General features: G+C 43.2%; 1 protein-coding gene across 1 annotated transcript; it reads right to left on the reverse strand.

The window, feature by feature from the left end:
- Positions 1–220: 220 nt before the first annotated feature.
- Positions 221–20,137, reverse strand: stk40 (serine/threonine kinase 40). Its single transcript, XM_031289696.2, has 11 exons — positions 19,891–20,137; positions 16,261–16,387; positions 15,702–15,787; positions 14,488–14,631; positions 12,836–13,060; positions 12,464–12,516; positions 8,359–8,474; positions 6,761–6,905; positions 6,385–6,504; positions 4,127–4,211; positions 221–3,916 (listed from the first exon to the last, which is right to left on the reverse strand). The coding sequence occupies exons 2-11, from the start codon at positions 16,376–16,378 to the stop codon at positions 3,698–3,700; spliced, it is 1,311 nt and encodes a 436-aa protein (XP_031145556.1). The 5' UTR covers positions 16,379–16,387; positions 19,891–20,137; the 3' UTR covers positions 221–3,697.
- Between the last annotated feature and the right edge of the window lie 1,106 nt (positions 20,138–21,243).

The following is a 21,243-nucleotide window of genomic DNA, read 5'->3' on the forward strand; positions in this document are numbered from 1 at the left end:
GACTCACCGCAAGCTTGAGGTGGTATAGACACACAGAGACTCAATTATTCTATATTCTGTTCATCCTTCACACAGGTCTCACCCTCAGAGGCCTGAGACCACATCATGTAAAAGCACATTCAGAAGGCTGGCACTGTGCAACTGGACATTTTCTGTAGATTGCATTGTCCACATTTGGTAGAGAACTATGTGGAAGCCAACAAAGAAGAACATTCAGTATGATGCCCTACAAGTGCCCTCTGCTGGGTTTGGTTTTATTTTTTAAGAAAGTGCTCCACCTCCTGGCAGTAACAGGAAGTGTCAGAATTCATGGATGGGGAAAATAGATACACGTTTCCATATCAAAGTTTATTGCTGACATGCATGTAGAGATCTGATGAAGTAGAAAAATATGTTATTTATACAAACGTGTTTTTCATCTGTACAATTAAGCAGTTTTCTGTATCTAGATGCCCATGTCTGACCAAGCAGCTTACAACACATTATCCCATTGGGTTTAAAGTTAACTACACCACGTCATATCCTACACCAAGTTTCCAGTTGAAACAGTCAGCAATATATTGGTTATATACTGAAGACTAAGGACTTTAGAAGCAGGGTGAAAATCATCATTAAAAACTAAAATTTTGAAAATGAATACGATTGTACTACTCATCCAATTAAGGGGTATATGCTTTGTAGTTTCCCGTAGGACCCAAATGAGTAAATTATCTTCAAATTCTCGATCAGTTGCTCTAGCACACCTTGCAAGTTTAAAATCATGCAACAGTCACATGTTTTACACAGAGTTACACCTCACGCTATTATGTCCATGCTTTTCAGTCCACATTGCAGTCTACCAATACAACTCTGTTAAACAAACATTGAATGTGGTACAATCCACTAGCTAGGAAGTGAAACACGTTTTGATCAGGGGGGGGTGGGGGGACAAAATAACATCTACATCAAGGCTCTATTGAACCTGTAGTTACTAATATGTAACTGGGCATTATGGAAGATGGCGTAAGACACTTTCCACAGACCGATCACTTAATGTCAGCATTCATCAATGGCTATGGTGTTCATGAAACACCCTTTTCTGATGAACAACCTAGACTACTACAATACTGCTGTATACCCATGTAATTCACATTGAGGTGGGAGAACGCCAACTGCTCTCTTTACATATAATTTTAACCTCTGGATGTGGTGGTTGATGGCCAACGTGGCCTATAATGCACGTCAACCGACATGTGTTTGAGTGTTGGTATCTCACTGGGTGGAACTAAATACATGATGACTGCCACAGTCATGATGGTACATATTTACATACTGACCAGAGAGTGCAGCCTTGTGTGGGGTAAATGACAGAAAAAACAAACAAAAAAAAAACAACACTACAAAAAACTGTCCCGTAAATCAAGATAATGTGCGAGTATCATTTTTGTTTTCTGTAAAAATATAACTATGCAACGTCAGTCTCGTTATTAGTGTAGCTTAAGTTGACCACAGACTTTGTGGTAAAATGGCAAGAAAATGATTTAGGAATCCAAAAAGTTAAACACAAAAACAGATGCTACTCTTTCGTAAATGTGGCTGAAAAGGATCTAAATGAGAACCACTGTTGGAGTTAACACCATTTCTTAAAGCTGAGCGAGCAAAGAGTTTTAGGGCCTGTTTCACTGGCATAAGTTGTGCCTAGTCTGTGATACAAGCCCCAGTAGTTTGGGGAATGGGGGGTGGGTCTACTCAAGTGAATAAATAAATCAACATGAAATTACAAGGAAAAAAGAAAGTAAAGACATTTGAAAATATTCCAGAGCCTGTTCATGCAATCAGTTTGATATAAATAGGAAGAAGTCTAGATAGCATAAAGCAGGTACCAATATGCAAAGGCAAGTTGCAGTGTACAGATGCCTAACCGTCACTGGTTAGTAGCTTTGCCATGGTTTAAAAAAAAAAAAAAAAAAAAAAAAACTTTGATAAAAGACAAGAATGAATCAATAGCCAAGAAGACCCAGCAACTAAACTTAAAATCTATGAGTCTGTTCTCATTTCTCTATGAAATATTACAGCATCGATTACCGGCCACCAGCTAGTCTCTCTGTACAGAGAGCTACATGGTGAGATAATACAAGCCTGCACAAGTTGAGCTGGAGAGAGGGCTTGAGAATGGCAATAGTAATAAGCATTCATGAGAATCATGACAAATCGCTAAAACATTCAGTCAAGCCCCGTCTCAGCAAAGCCTGCTCTGGTTTTCACAGTGTCTGCCACTGAGGCAGGCCAGATAACAGAACACAATGATTGGAGGATAGCTTAAAGGGTCTGCGGCTGTCAGAGGTTAACAGCTCGACAGCTCCACAGACTCTGATTTTGCCTGGCCCGAAACACACACGCATACACTCTTGGATACTGCGGACTTATCAAAGTGTAGAATGACCGTTCACATTCATACTGAAAAAGACTTGTCCCATGATCTGTCTCGATAAAGAGAAACAGGGAAGTCGGAATACCTGGAAGCCATTTGATTCTGAGTGAGGCTGTGTGCACCAGTTTCCTTGGCTATAAGTAAGCATAAGATGTGATTTTTGGCAATAGAAACATGACAGTGCCTGATCTCCACTATAATGGCACTGAGGAAGCGTTACCATCAATATGCCTTGACAGGGAGTATCCAACAGTGTTTCCCATTTAGTTCTTGGCATTGTGACTTCCAGGTACCTCACACTAGCTGCCTAGATGCTAAAAATAGATTTCCACAGGGCTGAGCAAAAGCAGGAGACAATGCAATCTGCAAATATCAAAAGGATGCATGTACTCATACTTTGATATTTAGTATCTTCAAAAGGGTAGGGATGAAATGCTACTTATTAAGGTAAATATGATAAAAAGCTTATTCAGTTTTTTTTTTGAAACCACTGAGGTTTCAAAAAAGCATTATCACTGACAGAAAACATTAATGCTTTATGTCACTGGTGGCATCAAGACTCCATCGTTACAATCCCTTGTCTCAGAACAGTGAGAATGGTTTACCAACAGAGAAGAGAGACAGAGAGGTAGATTGATTTGAAGTCAGAGTTACAGACGGGACCAGTCTGGATCATTTTTCGGTGCAGGAGAACAGTAGAGAGGAAAAGGAAGGAGTGAGAGGAGGGTGGAATGGAGGTATAGAGAAGTGGCATCTGTGATCAGGGGTTCCGACTCGAGGAAATACCATTTACCACTTGGAATAGAGGGGGTTGCTACATGATTCTGGTCCTGTATTGCTCAGGGGGTCCAGAGTTGATGGGGGAAGTGTTACGGTAGGGAGATCTCAAAAGGACGAGGAGGAATATGGGGTTAATCGTCTCTTCAACACTCCTGACCGAGCCCTGTGTGAGCCCCATGTGTGAATGTGCCATCAGGTTGGTTGCACAGTGAGATCTGACTGTGGGTGACCTGAGGGCAAGGAACCTTTGGTTCATATCTTCCATTCGGGGCTTTCCATGTTTCACTGGAGTATCCAGCCACGAGGAGTGACATTTTTAAATTGGCAGTTTGTTCTGGTGCCCTCCTCACACCTGCTCCACCTAGCTTGCCCAAAGCCCACCTACGCAGGCTGGGCCTGCTGTATGCCAGTTCAGTTTCGGGGCTTATCCTCCTCAGTCCTCTCTGAACTCCACAGGTCTCTGTACTCCCTGGGGAGGTCAGGGAGGCTGCCATGGGTAGTTGTGGACTACTTCCGGAGGAAACGTTGTGCCAGGATGGCAGCATCTAACGGGCTGACAGGCTGGGCGTCATGGCCCAGACGCCTTACAGGTGGGATGCTGCCAAACTGGCGCTTGGTGAGAAAGCTCTTGGTCTCATGGATAGTGTTCTTCTCTTCAGCCAACAGCAGCTGCTGGCGCATGTAGTTCTCAAACTCGTACTGTGAAGACTCTTCTATCACCTTGGCCTGAGGGAAGACAATGTAGTCTGTTCAATGTCATTCAACATCTGAGCTGATTGAAGTAAACCTGTCAAAGTGTATCAAAGAAGCAATGTAAAAGGCAAAACCACAGAAATACATAATTGCCTCTACATAATGCTCTATCCCAAAGTAGCCGTATTTTAGCATCAGGCTCCATATTCAGATCTGTGATGTCATGTTTCTCCAATAACTTACCTCTTGCAGATGTTCTGAGTGATTGACCTGATCGTCAATATCTGGCACCACCTGCAGAGGGCCACTCAACGATGAAACAGACTGCCTGTGATGAGGAAAACACAACAAAGACGATTAACAACAGTGAGCTTGTCAATTTGAAATGACCTATGTGGAATCACTATGGCTCTAAGTGCCTACGTAATCTAATCATAAATGTGAAGCCAACCAGTGGAAATCTTTAAAGACTTAAAGGGATATTTCACCATTGGAAAGATGAATATATCTTTAAATTGGGTCACTTATGTAGTAGAAATGTGATTTTTTTTTTTAGAAATTGGTGGCTTCCAGGCCCGAGAAAAGCCAGAAAATGTGTTTTTGGCTCATGTGGATGAAAGGCACCAAATCTCAGAATGCGCTTGCTTTGCTGCTTTAGCGTCTACTCCCAAGCCACGCCTACCGTTACAGACAGACAGTGAGACAGTCAACTCAACTCAAGTGTGTTTTATTGTCATTTCAACCATATACACGAAACAACGTTATTTCAAAATATATAAAAACGACATTATATAAAAACGACATACGAAACAGGCTACATTTAGTGCACACACATTATATGCTCCGTAAAGTTCAGCTAACACATACTAGCATTAGCGCTTGGTGGGCTGTAAACAGTAAGTATAAACAGCCATAAATTTGCATTGAATGTACAATGGTCGGCATTTAACAGTCACAAACTCCACCAGCAGTTAGCAGTTAGTTGGATACAAGCACCCCATTTCTGCACCAGGCAGTCCGTGTTAACACAGCCCACCTCCACTAGTCTTACCCGGCGACAGAGCAGCAGGCCTGGTAGCTGGATAGTCCGGTACACTGTTGTTCAGCAATGTTTCCACAACAACAAAAACACAGCAGTCTCTGAACTCGCGTTGGGAGTTTCGTTGAAGTTGGATGTAGTCCAGTTTGTTGTCTAATGAGCGGACACTTGCAAGCAGGATGGATGGCACAGGTGGCCGGCTAGCGTTAGCTTTCCACCAGCACTCGTTCCGCGTTCCCCGCTAAGGATGTCCCTTTAATGGCCAGAGGCATCGAGCAACACCGCTGGTCTCTATAGCAGGCGGGCGAAGTTGCATAGTGTGTTGAGTATTCCGTCTGTAATAAAGTGTCCTGCATATTCTCCGATCTGTAGCAATGTATCCCGGTGGTACACAGATGGCCGACCTCATTTTGCTTCAGAAATCTTCGGAGAAAGACGACAGTCCAACCCCCTATGGGCGGGTTGAAAATATGCGGAAGTAGCTCCTACTACTTACTGGCTGTAGCCCATTGCCTCTGGGCAAAAAAATCTTCCGATGACGCAAAAATCGTCATTTTCCGTCAACGGAAGATTTTTTCCAATACAGACCGTGCGTTCATGGACATCGGAAAAACGTTTTTCCGAGTGAAAACGTCATCATTCATGTCCCTTCCTGTGGGAATCAGAGGTGGGAAACTCGGGCCAGATTTTGCTTACCGAGTTTCCCAGTTGGTGACGCGTTGTTGACAACTGACGTTTGATGTAGGCGAATTTGGTTCACTGAACATATTTCAATGGCAATAAACTTATTTATTGTGGACAAACGCCTCTGCTGAGAAACATACACAGACATAGAATGTTTCAAATTATTCATAAATTGGCTTATTTATAAAAAAAAAACAAAAAAAAAAACAACACCTTATCCGTGTCCTTTACCGTTCGTTGTCCTGCAGATAACACAAACACCTGACGATGTGCTGTTTGTATGCTTGCATAAGAAAACCGCAGCTAAGTATTGTGGCCTCCATGTTTTCACCAGGTTTTCACACACCTGATGCTCTAGGCTACGCCCAACAGTTGGTGGCAGTCACGCAACAAGTTGTTATGCCAAACACCAATATAACCGAAGAAGAAGAACAAGCATCCCGACCATCCTAACCATGTGAACGCTGGTAGTCGGAAAAACAACGTAATCACGGGGGCGGTCCCTGTCATTCCGAGGTGGCATGAACGCGCCAAGAGATCTCTCGTCTCAGGGGGACATGAGGGAGGGAAGCACGGTCATTCAAAAATACTACCGTGTTTCTACTGATACAAAAGCTTAATGCTAAATTGGTGAAGTATCCCTTTAAGGCAGCTATTAGTAGATATTTTACAGAAAATTCATTACAATTATTTCTCAGTTCTTCAAACAATTAATCATGACTTGACAATCCACACATTTTATGTAATTTTTCAAACATCCAGCAGGGGGAGCAATTACCACGAGGCAATGATGCCACTGAGAGACTCCAGCACCTCTCCTGCAGTAAGCCTCTGCTGAGGGTCCAACACCAGCAGCTTTCGGATCAGGCACACAGTGTTCTCAGACACACGACCGTCCCTATGAGGGGGTGAAGGAGAACAGGAACGGACAGTTTTTATTTGATTAAAATGTGTAAGTCACAAAGCCACTATTGCAAGATTACACTGCCATTTCTTCAGGTCCAAACTGAATATGAAAATGTGGCAAATTCTCAGCAAATGTGCATTAAAAAAAAAAAAAAAATGGTGAAAACACATACAATTATTCATGTTTTGAATATGCTTGTGACCGTTGGATTCCATTGCTTTGATTAAAGCTCCACTCTCTTACTCACTCTGGGATGGAATACTCTGCAGCCTTGATCTTGCGGAAGAGCTCCTGAGGTATGCTGTCATAAAAGGGGAACTGGCCATACAGCATGGTGAACAGGACCACGCCAAGAGCCCACATGTCACTGGGTTTACCGCGGTACGGCCGACCTGGAGACAGGAAAGAGAGGGGATCTGGATCAGTGTTTGATGAACATGATGTGGCGTTTGAAATGGAGACCAGAAGTGCTTTGCTATACTCCAAAATCAGATTATATATCAACGTTAGTTTGTTGACAGTTTTGCCCTGTGTGACTCAGAGGTGATCAACCCTTTAACAAGTGCAATTTGTGTCAGGTCACCAGGTCTACTGATAAACGAGATGAGCAAACAGAAACACAAGCGATGACTCATCATCCATTATATTTCCTAGAAATTTACAGCACACTGCTGACTTTTAAAATGGGAGCTGGGAACTGTTTTTATAATCAACCCTGCACCATTAAGGAAAATCAGCCATGCTTTGGCGATGGACAAACTGGAGCTGTGGAGGGTGGCACATCATGGCTTTGCATGACCATAGGCAGTGCTGTTACAGCCAGGCAGGCGGCAGCAACAGGCAATTAACACACACACACACACACACACACACACACACACAGACACACACACAAGGGGGGGTAGATGGGAGTAGTTTCCCTCCAGTGAGTCATCAGTGCGTGAGTCACTGAAGCTCTGTTTAATTGTGTGCCTGTCACGTTATGCTGATATACACGCCTGGGTTTTATCTACAGTTTTTGAGTGGTTGGAGATGAACGATTTTGGTTCTAAATTCTTCTTCTCAATCTTGTACACTGTCCAGGACAGTGTTCTGGAAGTCAGTGTTTAAATGGATAGCATTGGGATTGCACTGGAGTCACCATGGAAGTGCATGCTCAAGCATCAAGCTGACTGGTGTGTGTGGCGCTCAGGTCTACACAATGACTGACAAATGAGCATTGTGAATCTCAACAATAAAAATGAATTTCTGCTTTTTTTTCCCGACAAAGAAAATGTTTCACAAAAAGAGGAAAGTAGCTTCCTCTGCAAACACACACCATGAGAAAATGAAACATCACAGTGATTACACAAACAAAGACTATTCCTAGCTTTTGCCAGTACGAGATTGCAACATAACCCCTTTCTTGTTGCCTAATAACCGGAAAATCAAACACAAGACTGACTGCTTAAAATTACACAACGCTATTTAAAAGAATCCCAGGATCCCATCTGGACACAGATCAACAAGGGTCAGTCTTAGGGCATTTTGTATAGTTAAATACATTAGATAAATGTTTTTCACTTGCCAGTAATACATTTCACAACCCTATTTTACATCACAAGTGGACAGTGGCAAATCGTAGTGAGGAAGGTTACGCCTGTGCACAGTCACACATTATCAGTTGCTGCAAAAGCAGGTGTGACTTTTGGGTTGTCGGTTTTTCAAAGTGACAAAAACTGGCTGATACTGACCGCCCACCGCCCCCCCATGACAGGAAGGAGCTTTTCTGAAAAGCAACTTGTTAGATATACATATTGTCCCCTAAAAACAACATGCAACAAATCGTTTTTTTTCCCCACTCACCACTTAATACATCAGGGCTGATGTAGGCTGGACTTCCTCTCTGGTCTTTCAGCAGATCGTCCTCGCTCACCAGGTGCTTTCCCAGGCAGAAGTTGGTGATGGTGATTCGGTGAGTCCTGGAAGCGCACACAAACATGCAAACACGTCCGATAAATAACTTTTATACTTTTATACAAGAACTTGAAATATACTTAATTTTGAATCAAATGGTGACCCAAATATCCCCACTGCTAATAAACACACCCCAGTATTCTCCTCTTTAACTTGATCAAAGCATGACAAAACAGTGTTTCTCATCATAACAAATTTAAGTTTAGAATGTGAAACACTGCACACTCATAGCTCAAAGCATGAAGTAAACACTGGCTGACAGAGACAGGGAGAACTTGCTAGCATGCCTTGTTGTTTTAATAATCTCATGGTTCACTGGGCCTTAAAAATACATCAGTATCTCATGACTGCCAGATGTAAAACAGTATGCACACCCAGTCTTATTCCCATCTCCCTATGTTGTACTTGTAGTTAGGATATAGGTTCTTTTTCATAAAGCATTCAAAACAAGATTATTAATCTCACATTCTGGAGATCTCCGTGTCCGCACAATATCCCCAATTTCCTCTGCAGCTGTTACATTCTCCATTTTAAAAGGTATGCATGTTTATTTCCAGAGAAAAAACAAGTCTAACTTTTGTTTGAACATAAAATCTACTGTATAGCTATCGCAAATGAAAAGCTCAGGATTAAGAAAAGTACACACAGATATAAAAAAGTTTTACATCTATGAAAGTACATGCGAGAACGTTTTTTCAAATTTTCTCTTTAATGTGCTTCATGTTTTAATCTCGTCTCTGTGTTCCTGTACCTTACCGTTAAGCTTTATGTAAACTCTAAAGCTCTACATAAAGTTTAGTATTATCAACATCACTGTTTGAGCTGATGGCCATCATCCTACACCAGGCGTGAGACATATCAAGAACAAGACCACACCAACCACGCTGGCACTTCAAAGTCTGAGAAGACCCACTGATGTTACCAGCGATGTTCGGTTAATTTGGTGTCTGTGGAAACAATGTGGCACTATAAGATTATTTTTTTCTGAGTCGTTCAGGTAAATTCAGTTTGCTTGTGGCCGAGTGAAACCTAACAGTATTAAAGCCGAGGGACTATGGACTTTCTGTATCGCTGTGTTCTTTCAGCAGAGAAAGAGAAAATAAAAAGCTGCACTTTGACAAACATATGAGTCAACTTGTGGCTTGGGATAATTGTCTCGATGACTAAGCCTGCATGGTGATGGGTTGGCAAACGAGTATATAGCGCTCACGAAGATTTACAGTATGTACACAAACGCACAACTCCAAGTGCACCCACACAATCACTCCCATGGTGAACATGCACACACGAAAATGCACTCAAAAGCAAATGAGCGCACACAAAAGCAGCCACAGTCTAGAGCCTGGGACCTCTCTGGATCACGCTCCTCACCCACATCCGCTTTCTAAAAAGCCTGAGGTCAACAGCTTCCCCTATTCTCTCTCACTTTCACACCCTGCTCCATCACACACACACTCACTGCTCCCATTACAGCGGCTGGAGCCAATTCCTGTGGAACACTCAGTTTTCAACCAAATGCTCCAAATCTCAATCTTCACTTAGAACATTTGGTTCACATAATTCCCAGTTACTTACGTGATCCAACCCTTAAACAGCTTTTGTGATCCAAGTCTCTTTAATCATGCAGGGGCCTTGTGATCTGCACAAGGATGGGCCAGAAAAGAGTGCAATGCTTCAAGGACCCTCGACATAAAAGCTTCCTTTATGAAAAGGAGTCTGTTCCTTTGTCTGTGTGCATCACGACCCAGGCTTCTATTCTTACACCGGAGATTGGGTAAATTAAATTGAACTCGTGAGGCAAGGGTCCCTGAGGACTGAAGGGAGACCACATCATCTCTGCTTCCTGGTCTTGTGACCCCGGATAAGTCAGGAAATCAGAAACCTAAACAGCCCTCATGAGTTCTCCTCCCTTACCGCAACGTTTTGCTGAAAATACACCAGCTGACGAGAAAGGAGGTTAAACGCAGGGCAACTTCTTCAGATCATTTTCTCAGAACCGTAGTGTGGAGGGTTATACTGGTACCCAAACTTTACAGTAGCAATTCTTTTATTCTAATTTCTAAGGTTGGCGTGAATTATGGCTACTGCTTGCCTAATATCATTGCATATTTCAAAAACAGAAATGTAATATGATAATATTGATATAATACCATAAATTACAATTACAGAAATACAGAATATTACAGAATGCATTCTTTTGTGCCAGACAGCACACACAAATTTCTAAGCCAGAAGGGTAAATCCATCATACAGCAAATATGGTGATGCAAACAGGAGCTCTATGGAACAAATAAAAACAAAAACAGAAAGAACACCTTGCTACGGTGTGTCTCCATGAATTAAGGTCCCCTTAGGAGTGCAACCAAAATTTAGGAAGTCAATTGGCTCAGGCATACAACAACCCTGCAGATTGATTTATGACATCCTGCTTTTTTAACAGCTGGCTCTGCAGGAGGAAATCACATCATTCGTGCATAAACTGCTGAGCTTGTTGATGGCATTGGTGCATTTCCCAGAGTGACAACAAGCAGCAGGGGCAGAGAGGGGATTTTGGGATCGGTGTGCATCTAAAATTGGCCGCGTCCTTCCCATACAGACTTTGGACTTCATGCACATCCAGGGTGGAGTGACAGAGGAAACATGCAAGCACGCAAAGTATGATGCATACAGGAGACAGGAAAAGTGAAAAGAAAAAAGGGGATATGACAAAGGGCATAAAACAGAAAGACAACAAAAGCAGGAAAATGATTGGGGTGTAAAAGAAAATGGAGAAAAAGCAGAGTAGAGGGTAAATAAATGACTGTGAGTGCACGTGTATGTGTGTGTATGTGTGACGTGCATTGGAGTGTGAGTCAGCTCGGAGCTATGGGGCCTTTGGCAGGCCTCCCCTTTGTCTACAGCTGGGACGGAGTGTTCCGCTTGTCTGCTCCTCTCCCCCCCACCCTCCTCTGTTGGCCAAAACACACTGTTTCATCACCACCACCACTACTGCTGCTGCTGCTGCTGCTGCTGGTGGGGGGGGGGCACAACGGGCTCTGATGTCTGAGATTTGTGTATGTGGTAAAAAGATAAGCAGAGGAACGTGACATCTCACTGCACATACTTATACTTGCAGTGAGGCAACTCCATGACTATGCCCACTTGTGCGAGATGCAAGAATGCTCAATGTTTGGATGCGAAGGTGTGTGTAGCAAGCGCAGGAACAGAGAGCGCGTGTGTGTGTGTGTGTGTGTGTGTGTGTGTGTGTGTGTCGGGGTTAGTCATGTCCATCCAAATGAAAGGGCCGGCTTTGTGGGATGATTGTAAGAGTCTCCAAGAATGTGCATGCAGACCTCTGCTGTTTAGAGGCAACCTTCCATAGGTCCAATGCAAAATCTAGCTGAATCATCTAAGCTTGGACAAATTCAATCAAAATACACACCCCATCTCTCATACACTCTGTAAACATGGTGTTGAAGAGTGTTTCACAGGTGAGTAGTTTTCCATTCTGCAGGGCCAATCTGAACTGCGGCACTATGTGACCTGAGGTGCATTCACCGAGTCCTGTGTGCCATACATTGCTCACTCTCCAACCGAGAACAAAGCAGTAGCATATTCTTTGCTCTGTTTGCACCAGAGTCCAGTTTACCTTCTGCTTTCAAACATCCAGCAATGGGGAATGACTCATCAGCCTTTACTCAACACACAGACACGTACCCAGTCTCAGGCACAAGAGAGCAAGGCTTTAGGTTCCTACAGCTGATCTCACCCTTACTCTGAGAATGTGACCCTGACTTGGGTCTAAAGCCAAATGCACACTGGATACAGGCTGCTGGGGCCGGCTGAGACCTCTCTCACACACACACACACACACACACACACACACACACACACACGTGAGCGGAGACAGGATGACTTACTGCCAGGCTAAAATGACTGAGCAGGTATAATGAGAGAGGCTATTGGCCAGCCAAATGATTGGCAAGGCCAAATGAGAGAATGGGTTTCATTTTACCGTTTGTTCAGCACCATGTTTCCCAGCTTGAGGTCTCTGTGCACAATGTTTTTCTGCATGCAGGAAAGAAAGAGAAGAGAGGACAAATGTTTGGTCAGATCGCATTCAGTGAATCATGGGGTATTAAAACAATCAGTTTGTTTTCTTTAAACTGGCCCACGAGCATGGGAGATGAGTAGTCAGAAAGGATGCGCAACTAAATAACAATAAAGCAATTTCTGTGGCAATTGACAAAAACATTTTAGTATTCAAGCTCTCTTAAATGGGGAAAATAGAAAATGTGCATATTTTTTTAATTTTATTTATTATTACTTTTTTAGAAGAGAGCACTTTTTCTTGGGAGTAGTCCACCAAATTCCATCTTCGACTCACCTTATGAAGGGCTTCCACCACACGCACCACATCGTAGAAGATGACAATGGCCTCGCGCTCGCTCAGTCGTTTCTCCTTTATAACGTAATGCTGGAGGTTTATTAGATCTGCCGTCTTGTCGCTGAAGTCATGAGCACACAGGCAGTCAAGCACGAGGCAGATCCGCTTCTTCATCTTGCGCACTTTGTTGGCCTCCATGTCCTCCACTATTTCATAGGCTCGATCCTTGGGAACAACAACAAAGAGAAGTGGATGAGCAGCTACCTTCAGGAAGGCACTTACTTTGTAAGTGGACAGAGCTGTTGGTGCATTTTAGAGGCACTTTCCAACAGTGTCTAATCAATACAAGTTGAGGCATCCCTCAAACTGAATGGAGTCCTGTACTATGCCGGCTGATCAAGCGGATTCATTCATCTTAGACTGCATGTAACCGATGAATAAGACACGTCCACCCCTTCATCCACACCGGGTGATGGAGGACAAATAACAAAGGTCATTCCTCTTCTTCCTAGTCTTAGCAGAGTCACCACTTCCTATTGATTTCTGTATCAGGTTGTCAGATGCAGTCAGCACCTCTGAAAGCGTACATTATTAACTGGTTCTTTCACAGTGGAGATGCACTATAGTAATCCAATCAATATTGCAGACCTAGATGAATCAGAGTGCATAGCTCAATGTTGCTATTCTGAGAACATTGGCTGAGTGGCACAGACAGGATGGGAAAGAGAGACAACGAAGAACAGAGAGATAGAGAGAGAGAGAAGGCAGATGGAATAATAACAAAGTTAGAGGAGGAGGCAGATGGGAAGACAGGTGAAGGGGGGGGGGGGTTCATTGTGAATGGATAGGCCTGTGAATAGAGAATGACTGGAGACAAAATGGCTTTTAAATGATATCCCACTTCTCTCTTGAATAGGGCTGGGTACTGAATTCAATACTGTTTAGGCACCGACCGAATTGCCTCCTTTAAGGATTGAAAAATGCCTTATCATTTTGTACCAAATTTCAATATCTACTCCAATAAAGGAGTAAATCTCATCAGCGTCAGTGAGCCAATAAGCATGCAGCGTGTTTCTACCAATATCTGATAATGCTGGTGATTGGCTGTCTAGCGTAACACGTCGTAGAGGCATGCAGGAAAAACACAGAGACGCACAGAGACGGGGCTCATCGTAGGAGGAGCTGAAAAATAAATAAAGAGTTTGTGCGGTATCAATGTTATTTATTTTTGTTAAAATGGATTTTATAAGATTGGTATCGAAAAAAGTATCGTTCGGGAATCGGTATCGAGGTCAGTTTGTTGGTATCGAACATTTTTCAACGATACCCAGCCATACTACAACCCTGATGAAGAAAATACAAGCAGCTGGCTGGACTAATGACAAGCTTACCTCTGCTATTACTGGGCTGATAAGAGGATGCTGTTACTTGTACTATATATATTCTGAACTGAATAGAAAGTTACAGACACTTCTCCATAGTAATGTTGGTGCATTTATCACATTGCAATTATACATGATACTTGCCCACACAGTGCTGACTAATACACCATTCACTAAAAGACACACTTCGTTTTTTGGTCCATGATATCCATTTGACTGATGATATACTATGCACACGGCAACAGACATGTAACTTAATTGCTGGTCTACCTGGAAGAGGCCGTGGTGGTGGACCACCCCATCCTGGTTGTGCAGCAGAGAAAGGAGGGAGTACTCTGTGTGCAGCAGCATCTTCCCCTGCCTCTCCTCCTGAGTCTCCCCTGCAGAGTCCACTCGCTCCTCCAGCGTAAGGATCTATCGTAACCACACACAAGAACAGAGCAAACAGGGGTCACAAGACAAAGAGATGAGACAGGATCAGACAGCGGAAAGAGCCCTTTAACCAATTAGTGTGCAGCTCATCTTTTTAAAACTTTTAACCGTCTTGGGTCTACGCCATTTTCCCCCAATATTTGGGTCGCCTGTTTTCCATACACATACATGTACATCCATGCTCAATGCGCCTTACAACGCTATCCAAATGCGCAAATGAGAATCTACAAACTATTTATTACATTCATGCCGTTATATCATTATTTCAGCTTGTTCGTTCCGTGTTTAGCATATGTAGTAGCAAAGTAACACATGTAATGTTTTATTTGCAATTTGTAGTCTGTAGATGTGAGGCTACGCGATAGCGGCTTCAACAGAAAGTTCCGTATCAGCTGATGCCATCTTGGTTGGTTTCGGTAATGCCTCAACGGCGCTCCTCTTTACAGTCATCATCTTAAAACACGGCCCATATTAGATAAACGGTTTTGAGTGGCACGTCAGTTCTTGAGTTGCTGGAAATCTGTCCAAAGCGGAGGGGGACCAGATGTATCTGCCAGAGCAAATAAAACATGGGCTCGCAGATTTGTCTGGTTCCCAGGCAAGGTATAAGAGGTCTGCCGCTTTAAAACAGTGGCTAATATACCAATGTTAAGCAAACAAGCTGTGCTGCAGACATTGAGGCGCTGTAGTCATGGGTATGAAGGGAGGGTCACGCACTGACTCACTACATGGTCATGCGGGTTAAACGTCGACATTCCAGGTGGGGCACTACCTTCCTCCCTTCTCCCCTCTTCTCTATAGCCCTCTCCCATTTTTAACAGACATTGGATAGCCCCAATAAACAGATTGCCCAGCTGAGGTTTTGTTGTTTGCAGCAGACTGAAATAGGGGGCCATAAAATGAACACCAACAAAAGGAAGGTCAACGGTTCATATGTCTGCTGGCACATCATAGGTTTGTTTTGAATGTTATGCTCAAATTGTTTTTGATCCATGTACTTTTTGTGAGAAAGAAATAAACCCCCAAAAATGTGCCAACCCCGACAGACTTACTTTGAGCTGATAGAAGTCATCAGTGCCGTCCTTTCTGGCCAGACACTGCACTATGCTGGGGACTGGTGAGTTGCCCAGGCGAGGCCCTGCAAGGATAAGAAAAGGAACAGCTGCATGACCAAAAGGCAGGCTACATGCCAGAGTGTGTGCTCTCACTGAAACTCATTAAAAGGCCGGATGTGCGCGTACCCATTAACACCCCTAGTGTAATGCTTTCTTTGGCACTCTGCATCGCAAATAGTGGAAGAGTTGTGTCGTAGAAAACATACAAGTTTGAGTGTATGGGAGAGACACATTTTCAAGAGGGAGGAAATAACCCTGCTGCAACTCAGACTTAGACCTTTCTAGCCGATGTCAGGGGGATCAGCTAAATTCTTCACATTCTTATTTCAGGCGTGCGTACACACAGAGACACCCCCCACGACTCACATTCACACACACACAACACAAATACCTTTCCCCGATTTCCTGCACACCCAAGTTACACATGTTTACAAAATTGTGCGCTTGGGGCAATCTCAGCCACACACACATTTTTGACTACCATTTCCATCCTTACCAAGAATGAAGGGCCCGGCTCTCTTGGCGTTATTGCCAGATATCCCAGGACATTGCAGCTTGCTGGCCCTGCCCGATGTCTCTCCAGCCCCCCTTTCCGACGAGCGCCGCTTGGACATACTGGAGCTCTACAGGGGAATAAATCAGATCAGTACACTGGATAAAGACAGTCAAGTTAAAAGGGTAAATGCATACATGTGACTGCAAGGACACAAACGCTCAACCAATAACAAAAAAAATACCAACAGTAAGCTGAAACCAAACAATGGTTTCATAAATAGTCTGTTTAAAAATAAAGACTATACCCAGAGCTTTTAGCAGAAGTACTACAGGCTGGAGAAGTGTGCACTGATTAGTAAACAGAAGAGAAAGGAGGTAAACTTCAGGGCAGCTCCTCCCAGCCTATTTTAAATATCCCTCCCACACATTTACCAACACCTCAGTGTGAATGTGAGGCCATTACGGCTCCATTCAGAATGATGGCTGCTGGCGTTAAGGTTGACACCTCAGATTCAATCTCCCCAACAGGCAATGCTAATGTGCCACAATCTGCAATTTAAATGGCAACGCTGTCATGTAAACACATTGCACGAGCACAAAATTCTTTAAACAAAAGCGGTTTTATTTTTGAGTCTCAGCAATGAACCACAGCTCCAGCTTTTCCTGATGCAGTGGACATGGGTTTAGAAAAATCCTTCCGCTCTTAATCTGTGCGCTTTATCTCAAAATCTGTACAGCCGGCTTATCTGCGCAGACCTTCCTCTGAAAGGACATGCGTGTTCTAACAAGGCTGAAAAAAAAAAAAATGCCAAGCTCTTACACTATGATAAGGAACTAGATTCACATGCCAGAAGAACCAGTGACACAGTGTGACACATCATCATTACACATACTAACTGCCACAGCAGATCTACCTCCCAGAATTCAGAGAGCAAGAGGTATGCTTTGTTTACTGATACTGAGTTCCTCTGTGATGAAACCCCATCCGTTTCCCGTAACAGGGAAGTAGTGCCTTGAACCGAGAGGAATGATTCACCCAGCTGTCGTCCAGAGTTTTCATTGGACAGAAATGCTTAAATGCCCAGGTGATGATACCAATACGAGTGAGAGAAGTGTGCCACCAAGCCTCTGACATGTGCACCACCACATCAAGTAAAAAAGAAAAAACACCTTGTAGAGGTTACGTCCACAAGTAAGGCACAAAGTGACATGTCTGAAGTAAAAATGTCCCTGACTGACAGCAGTGGCGTGCATATTTTAGCAAATTTCACACAAGAGAGATGATTTAGACCAATAAAATCCAAAGCAACTCATAAACTGCAAACTAGACATTGAGTGGTGAGCTGACGAAGCCCAAATACACTTTCCAATAAGTAACCAGTTTTGCAAGTGTAACAAACTAGAGAAATTTTGAATGAAGTAGGCCATCTTCCTGTTCAAAAACTAAATCGTGCGCCACTCGCCAGTTGGCGTTTTTGGGCAGAGAGGAGGCAGGACAGTTGGCAGTCAGTACGGGCTGGTATGAATTCTCACTTCCATGAGGCTTTTTGTGATCCCAGACAGCAGACAGTGTCATCATCATGTCTCTCGCCCATCTGTCTCCATCTCCACTAGTCATCACCCACTGAGTCTGATGAGCTGAGGTTTTCTGACAGCATTTATGGCACAAGCAAGAGTGACACCAAGTCACGCTGCCAATAGTAAGAGAGCATCTTACTCTAGAGCATGCAAGGCAAAGCAATGGATAATCAGCTACTGCAGATCATGAGGCTCCTGGAAAGGACATATTTTACCTTTTTCATGCAGTGGCCAAAGTAGTTGGCAGAATCGACAATGAACATGCTGCTCCCAGTGCTGCCAGATTAAAATATTTTAAATGGTTGGTTGAGTGCTAGAAAGACTGCTAGATTGAGTAAAATAAGCAGACAGAGCCAAAACTAAACTAGGAATATCATTGGTTGCCATTACCATGATCTGTGATTGTACCTTGCATGCATTTCCTTTCTCTACAGTTACACAGAGTAAAAAGAAAAAACACATTAATCTGTGCACCTTGGACTTATGACACTAAACTGACCCAACTGATGCACAACGCACAGCAAATGGTCCCAAGGCCATTCATCTACCTACTACACACCAGCCGTAGTGCTGTGGAGCCAACCCCTGACACATCTAAAAAGCAAAGGTCAATGCAACCAACTAATGCACACTGACCTAAATGACATCAGCGCAATGACAGCACACAGCTATCCTTTTCTGACACTGCTGTGCCTCTCTGCACAGCCAGTGATCTGGCAAGCACGACTGCCTCTGCCTCTGACTGTACCAGAGGGAGGACAAGAACAGATACAGCCTCTGAATCATATCACACAAAAGGAGGAGAGACACGCTGCCAGTGCCCACGAGAAATGTGGGCTCCTTAAATAGTATCTGAACAAAACAACCACGTAGGTGTCTCCAGATCCACCCACCCAGACTCCATGCCACTTGTCTGGCTGCAAGAACAGCTTTAATGCAAAATCAAGGTAGTATCAGCATGGACAAAACAAGCATAGGGACACTTGAGCAGGTAGTAAACATATAAGTTGTGGATAACAAATCTGGAGCGATTATAAAGCCAGAGATCGATTGATCCAAATCAATGAGTCCACAAATAGATCAAACACAAAAGTCAGGACAGGTAAAGCAACTCGAAGGTCATAGAGGCTTTAAACCTGCTGCTTGAATGAAGTGCCAATCATTCATCTGAGCTCTTACATACTTCTACCGCTATCCAGCCTCTCTCTTACTGTAGTTGTTGAATACATTATTGCAATAACAACGTCCTGGACCGCACAGCAAGTCTGTGTACACAAGGTCACATTAGAAATCACAAGACGAAAATAAAGTGCATACCGGCTGTCACACAGTGATTGGTGCCATTTTGCGACCACAAGGTCTAGACATCGTTCAGTTCTGGCAGCGAGCAGTATAAACGAGACGCGTCGGAGAGTAAAACTATGACGTTATGCCTTACAACTTGTGCAAAACCACTCCACAGACAGCTTAGTTTGAGTAACGTTAGCCAGGTGCTAATGTGTTTTACCCACAACAATTACTAGTTGACCACCTAGAGATGTTTAAAACCACGCACACTAAACTGTATTACACGGCGTGCGTTAATGTAACGTTAACTGTTAGGCAACGTCTGACTGAAGTGGTTATTTAATTCAAACATACACATTATTTTACGTTGTATATTTACGTAGGTTGGCATAAAACCAAGCTTGAGGGCACATACAAACTTAGTACGACAACAAAGCGGTCTGAATTATTCGGCTAAAGACGTTGCCACAGCTTCAGGCACACCGGTTACTACACAAAGGGGCACAGAACACAACAAGGAGTTGAGCTTTCGGTGCAAACTACACAGAGCAACCTTAAGCTTAGTTACGGCTACTTTAGCATGTAACGTTTTACTTATGCAACACTGATTTTTCAATACGATAGTTGGCGAGCGACGTTAGCTAACGTCAAGCCGGATTCTACAGAGCAACCGGGAGGCCATTTAAACAAAGTAACGCTAGGTAATATTACAGCTGGCTAGCTCTGCCAGAAAGCTAGATAGCAATGTAGTCACCACCTCGCTTACCTCGAGCCAAAACCGCCGGGTAAAGTCTGCGTTGTCTGCTTACAACATGGATATTTCTTGGGTAATCGCTGTGGTGGATGTGCGGAGCTTCTCGCTTGAACAGGAGAGACCACAGAGGGTTGGTTTCGGGTTGTTTAGCCTCTGTTACCGAAATGAGCAATTAAGGAAAAGCCTCCGCGCTTCGCTGATCGCATCTTTCCACAGCGACAGCACCACCTGACAACGGAAATGACGCACACACTTATTTGATTGACAGCTGCGATCGACCAATGCCAACACATGTCTGTTTTTTTTCTAGTAAATGGTTTCGTACTGATGATGAAATTCTTCGCATAATAAAAGTTGATAAAGGAACACATGACATCATTGTCTGTACAGGGGAATTTCAATACATGAAACGACACCAATTGTAAATGTCAGTGTGGATATACAATACTAGAGTTATTTATTGTGTCATGCAAATAAATGCACAGCCCACAAGGACTTAAAATGCCACCAAAACATAGGCTACCATTGTAGTGGTGAAACATTTGTCAGAACGGAACTTCTTACGTTAAACATTACATTGCAAACTAACACTTAGAAAAGCTCTACGAATAAAATCTGCGGGGAACAAAAGCTTTTAAAACACAATTAAAAACAATAAACATTCGCAGAAGAAGTCATCAGAAATGATGGAACATTTAATAACAACGTGCAGTCCATAAAATATAATATAACGAGCAATATGACATAAAATAGACTTCATATTCAGTCCCACCTAAATCACATAAACAGCCTTTCCCCTCTCACACGCAGCATTTTATTTTCAGGTAAATCATTAAACTTATCTCTATTGCAAAAGGCAATTTACCTAGATGTAACTGTACACATATGGATCATTAACTGTTTGCTTCATAGATTGCTCTTCACTGTAGTTGCTTTTTAAAGAGACACATATCACTTTATTCACCATATGACTCAGTGAAACTATGTATCACTGAGTTGAATTAGTATTTCATCTGATCAAAGCATTGCATTTTCAATATTTGAGACTCATACAATTTCTGGACCAATGCTACATTTTGTAGGCCTATTCATTTACTCAGCAAGCATTGCATGACAGTGACAGTTAGTAAAGCCCACCTATGTTCCTAATTTAGATTCTCCGATTAACCCCTTAACCCCACCCACAGCTACCAGTTTCAAACCAGTGGGCAGGTGTGATAGAAAGAGAGGACAACCTAAATGGCATAAGCTTTTTTGTTTTGCGCTAATCTTCCTACATTGACTCAGCAGAGCATATGCCCCCGGCCACATGAAACACTTGTGAGCTTGTGGCTTTACAGTGGCCTGCCCACAGTCTTTCAAGAG

The sequence above is a fragment of the Sander lucioperca genome, chromosome 10, assembly GCF_008315115.2.
Source record: "Sander lucioperca isolate FBNREF2018 chromosome 10, SLUC_FBN_1.2, whole genome shotgun sequence".
NCBI classification, from domain to species: Eukaryota; Metazoa; Chordata; class Actinopteri; order Perciformes; family Percidae; genus Sander; species Sander lucioperca.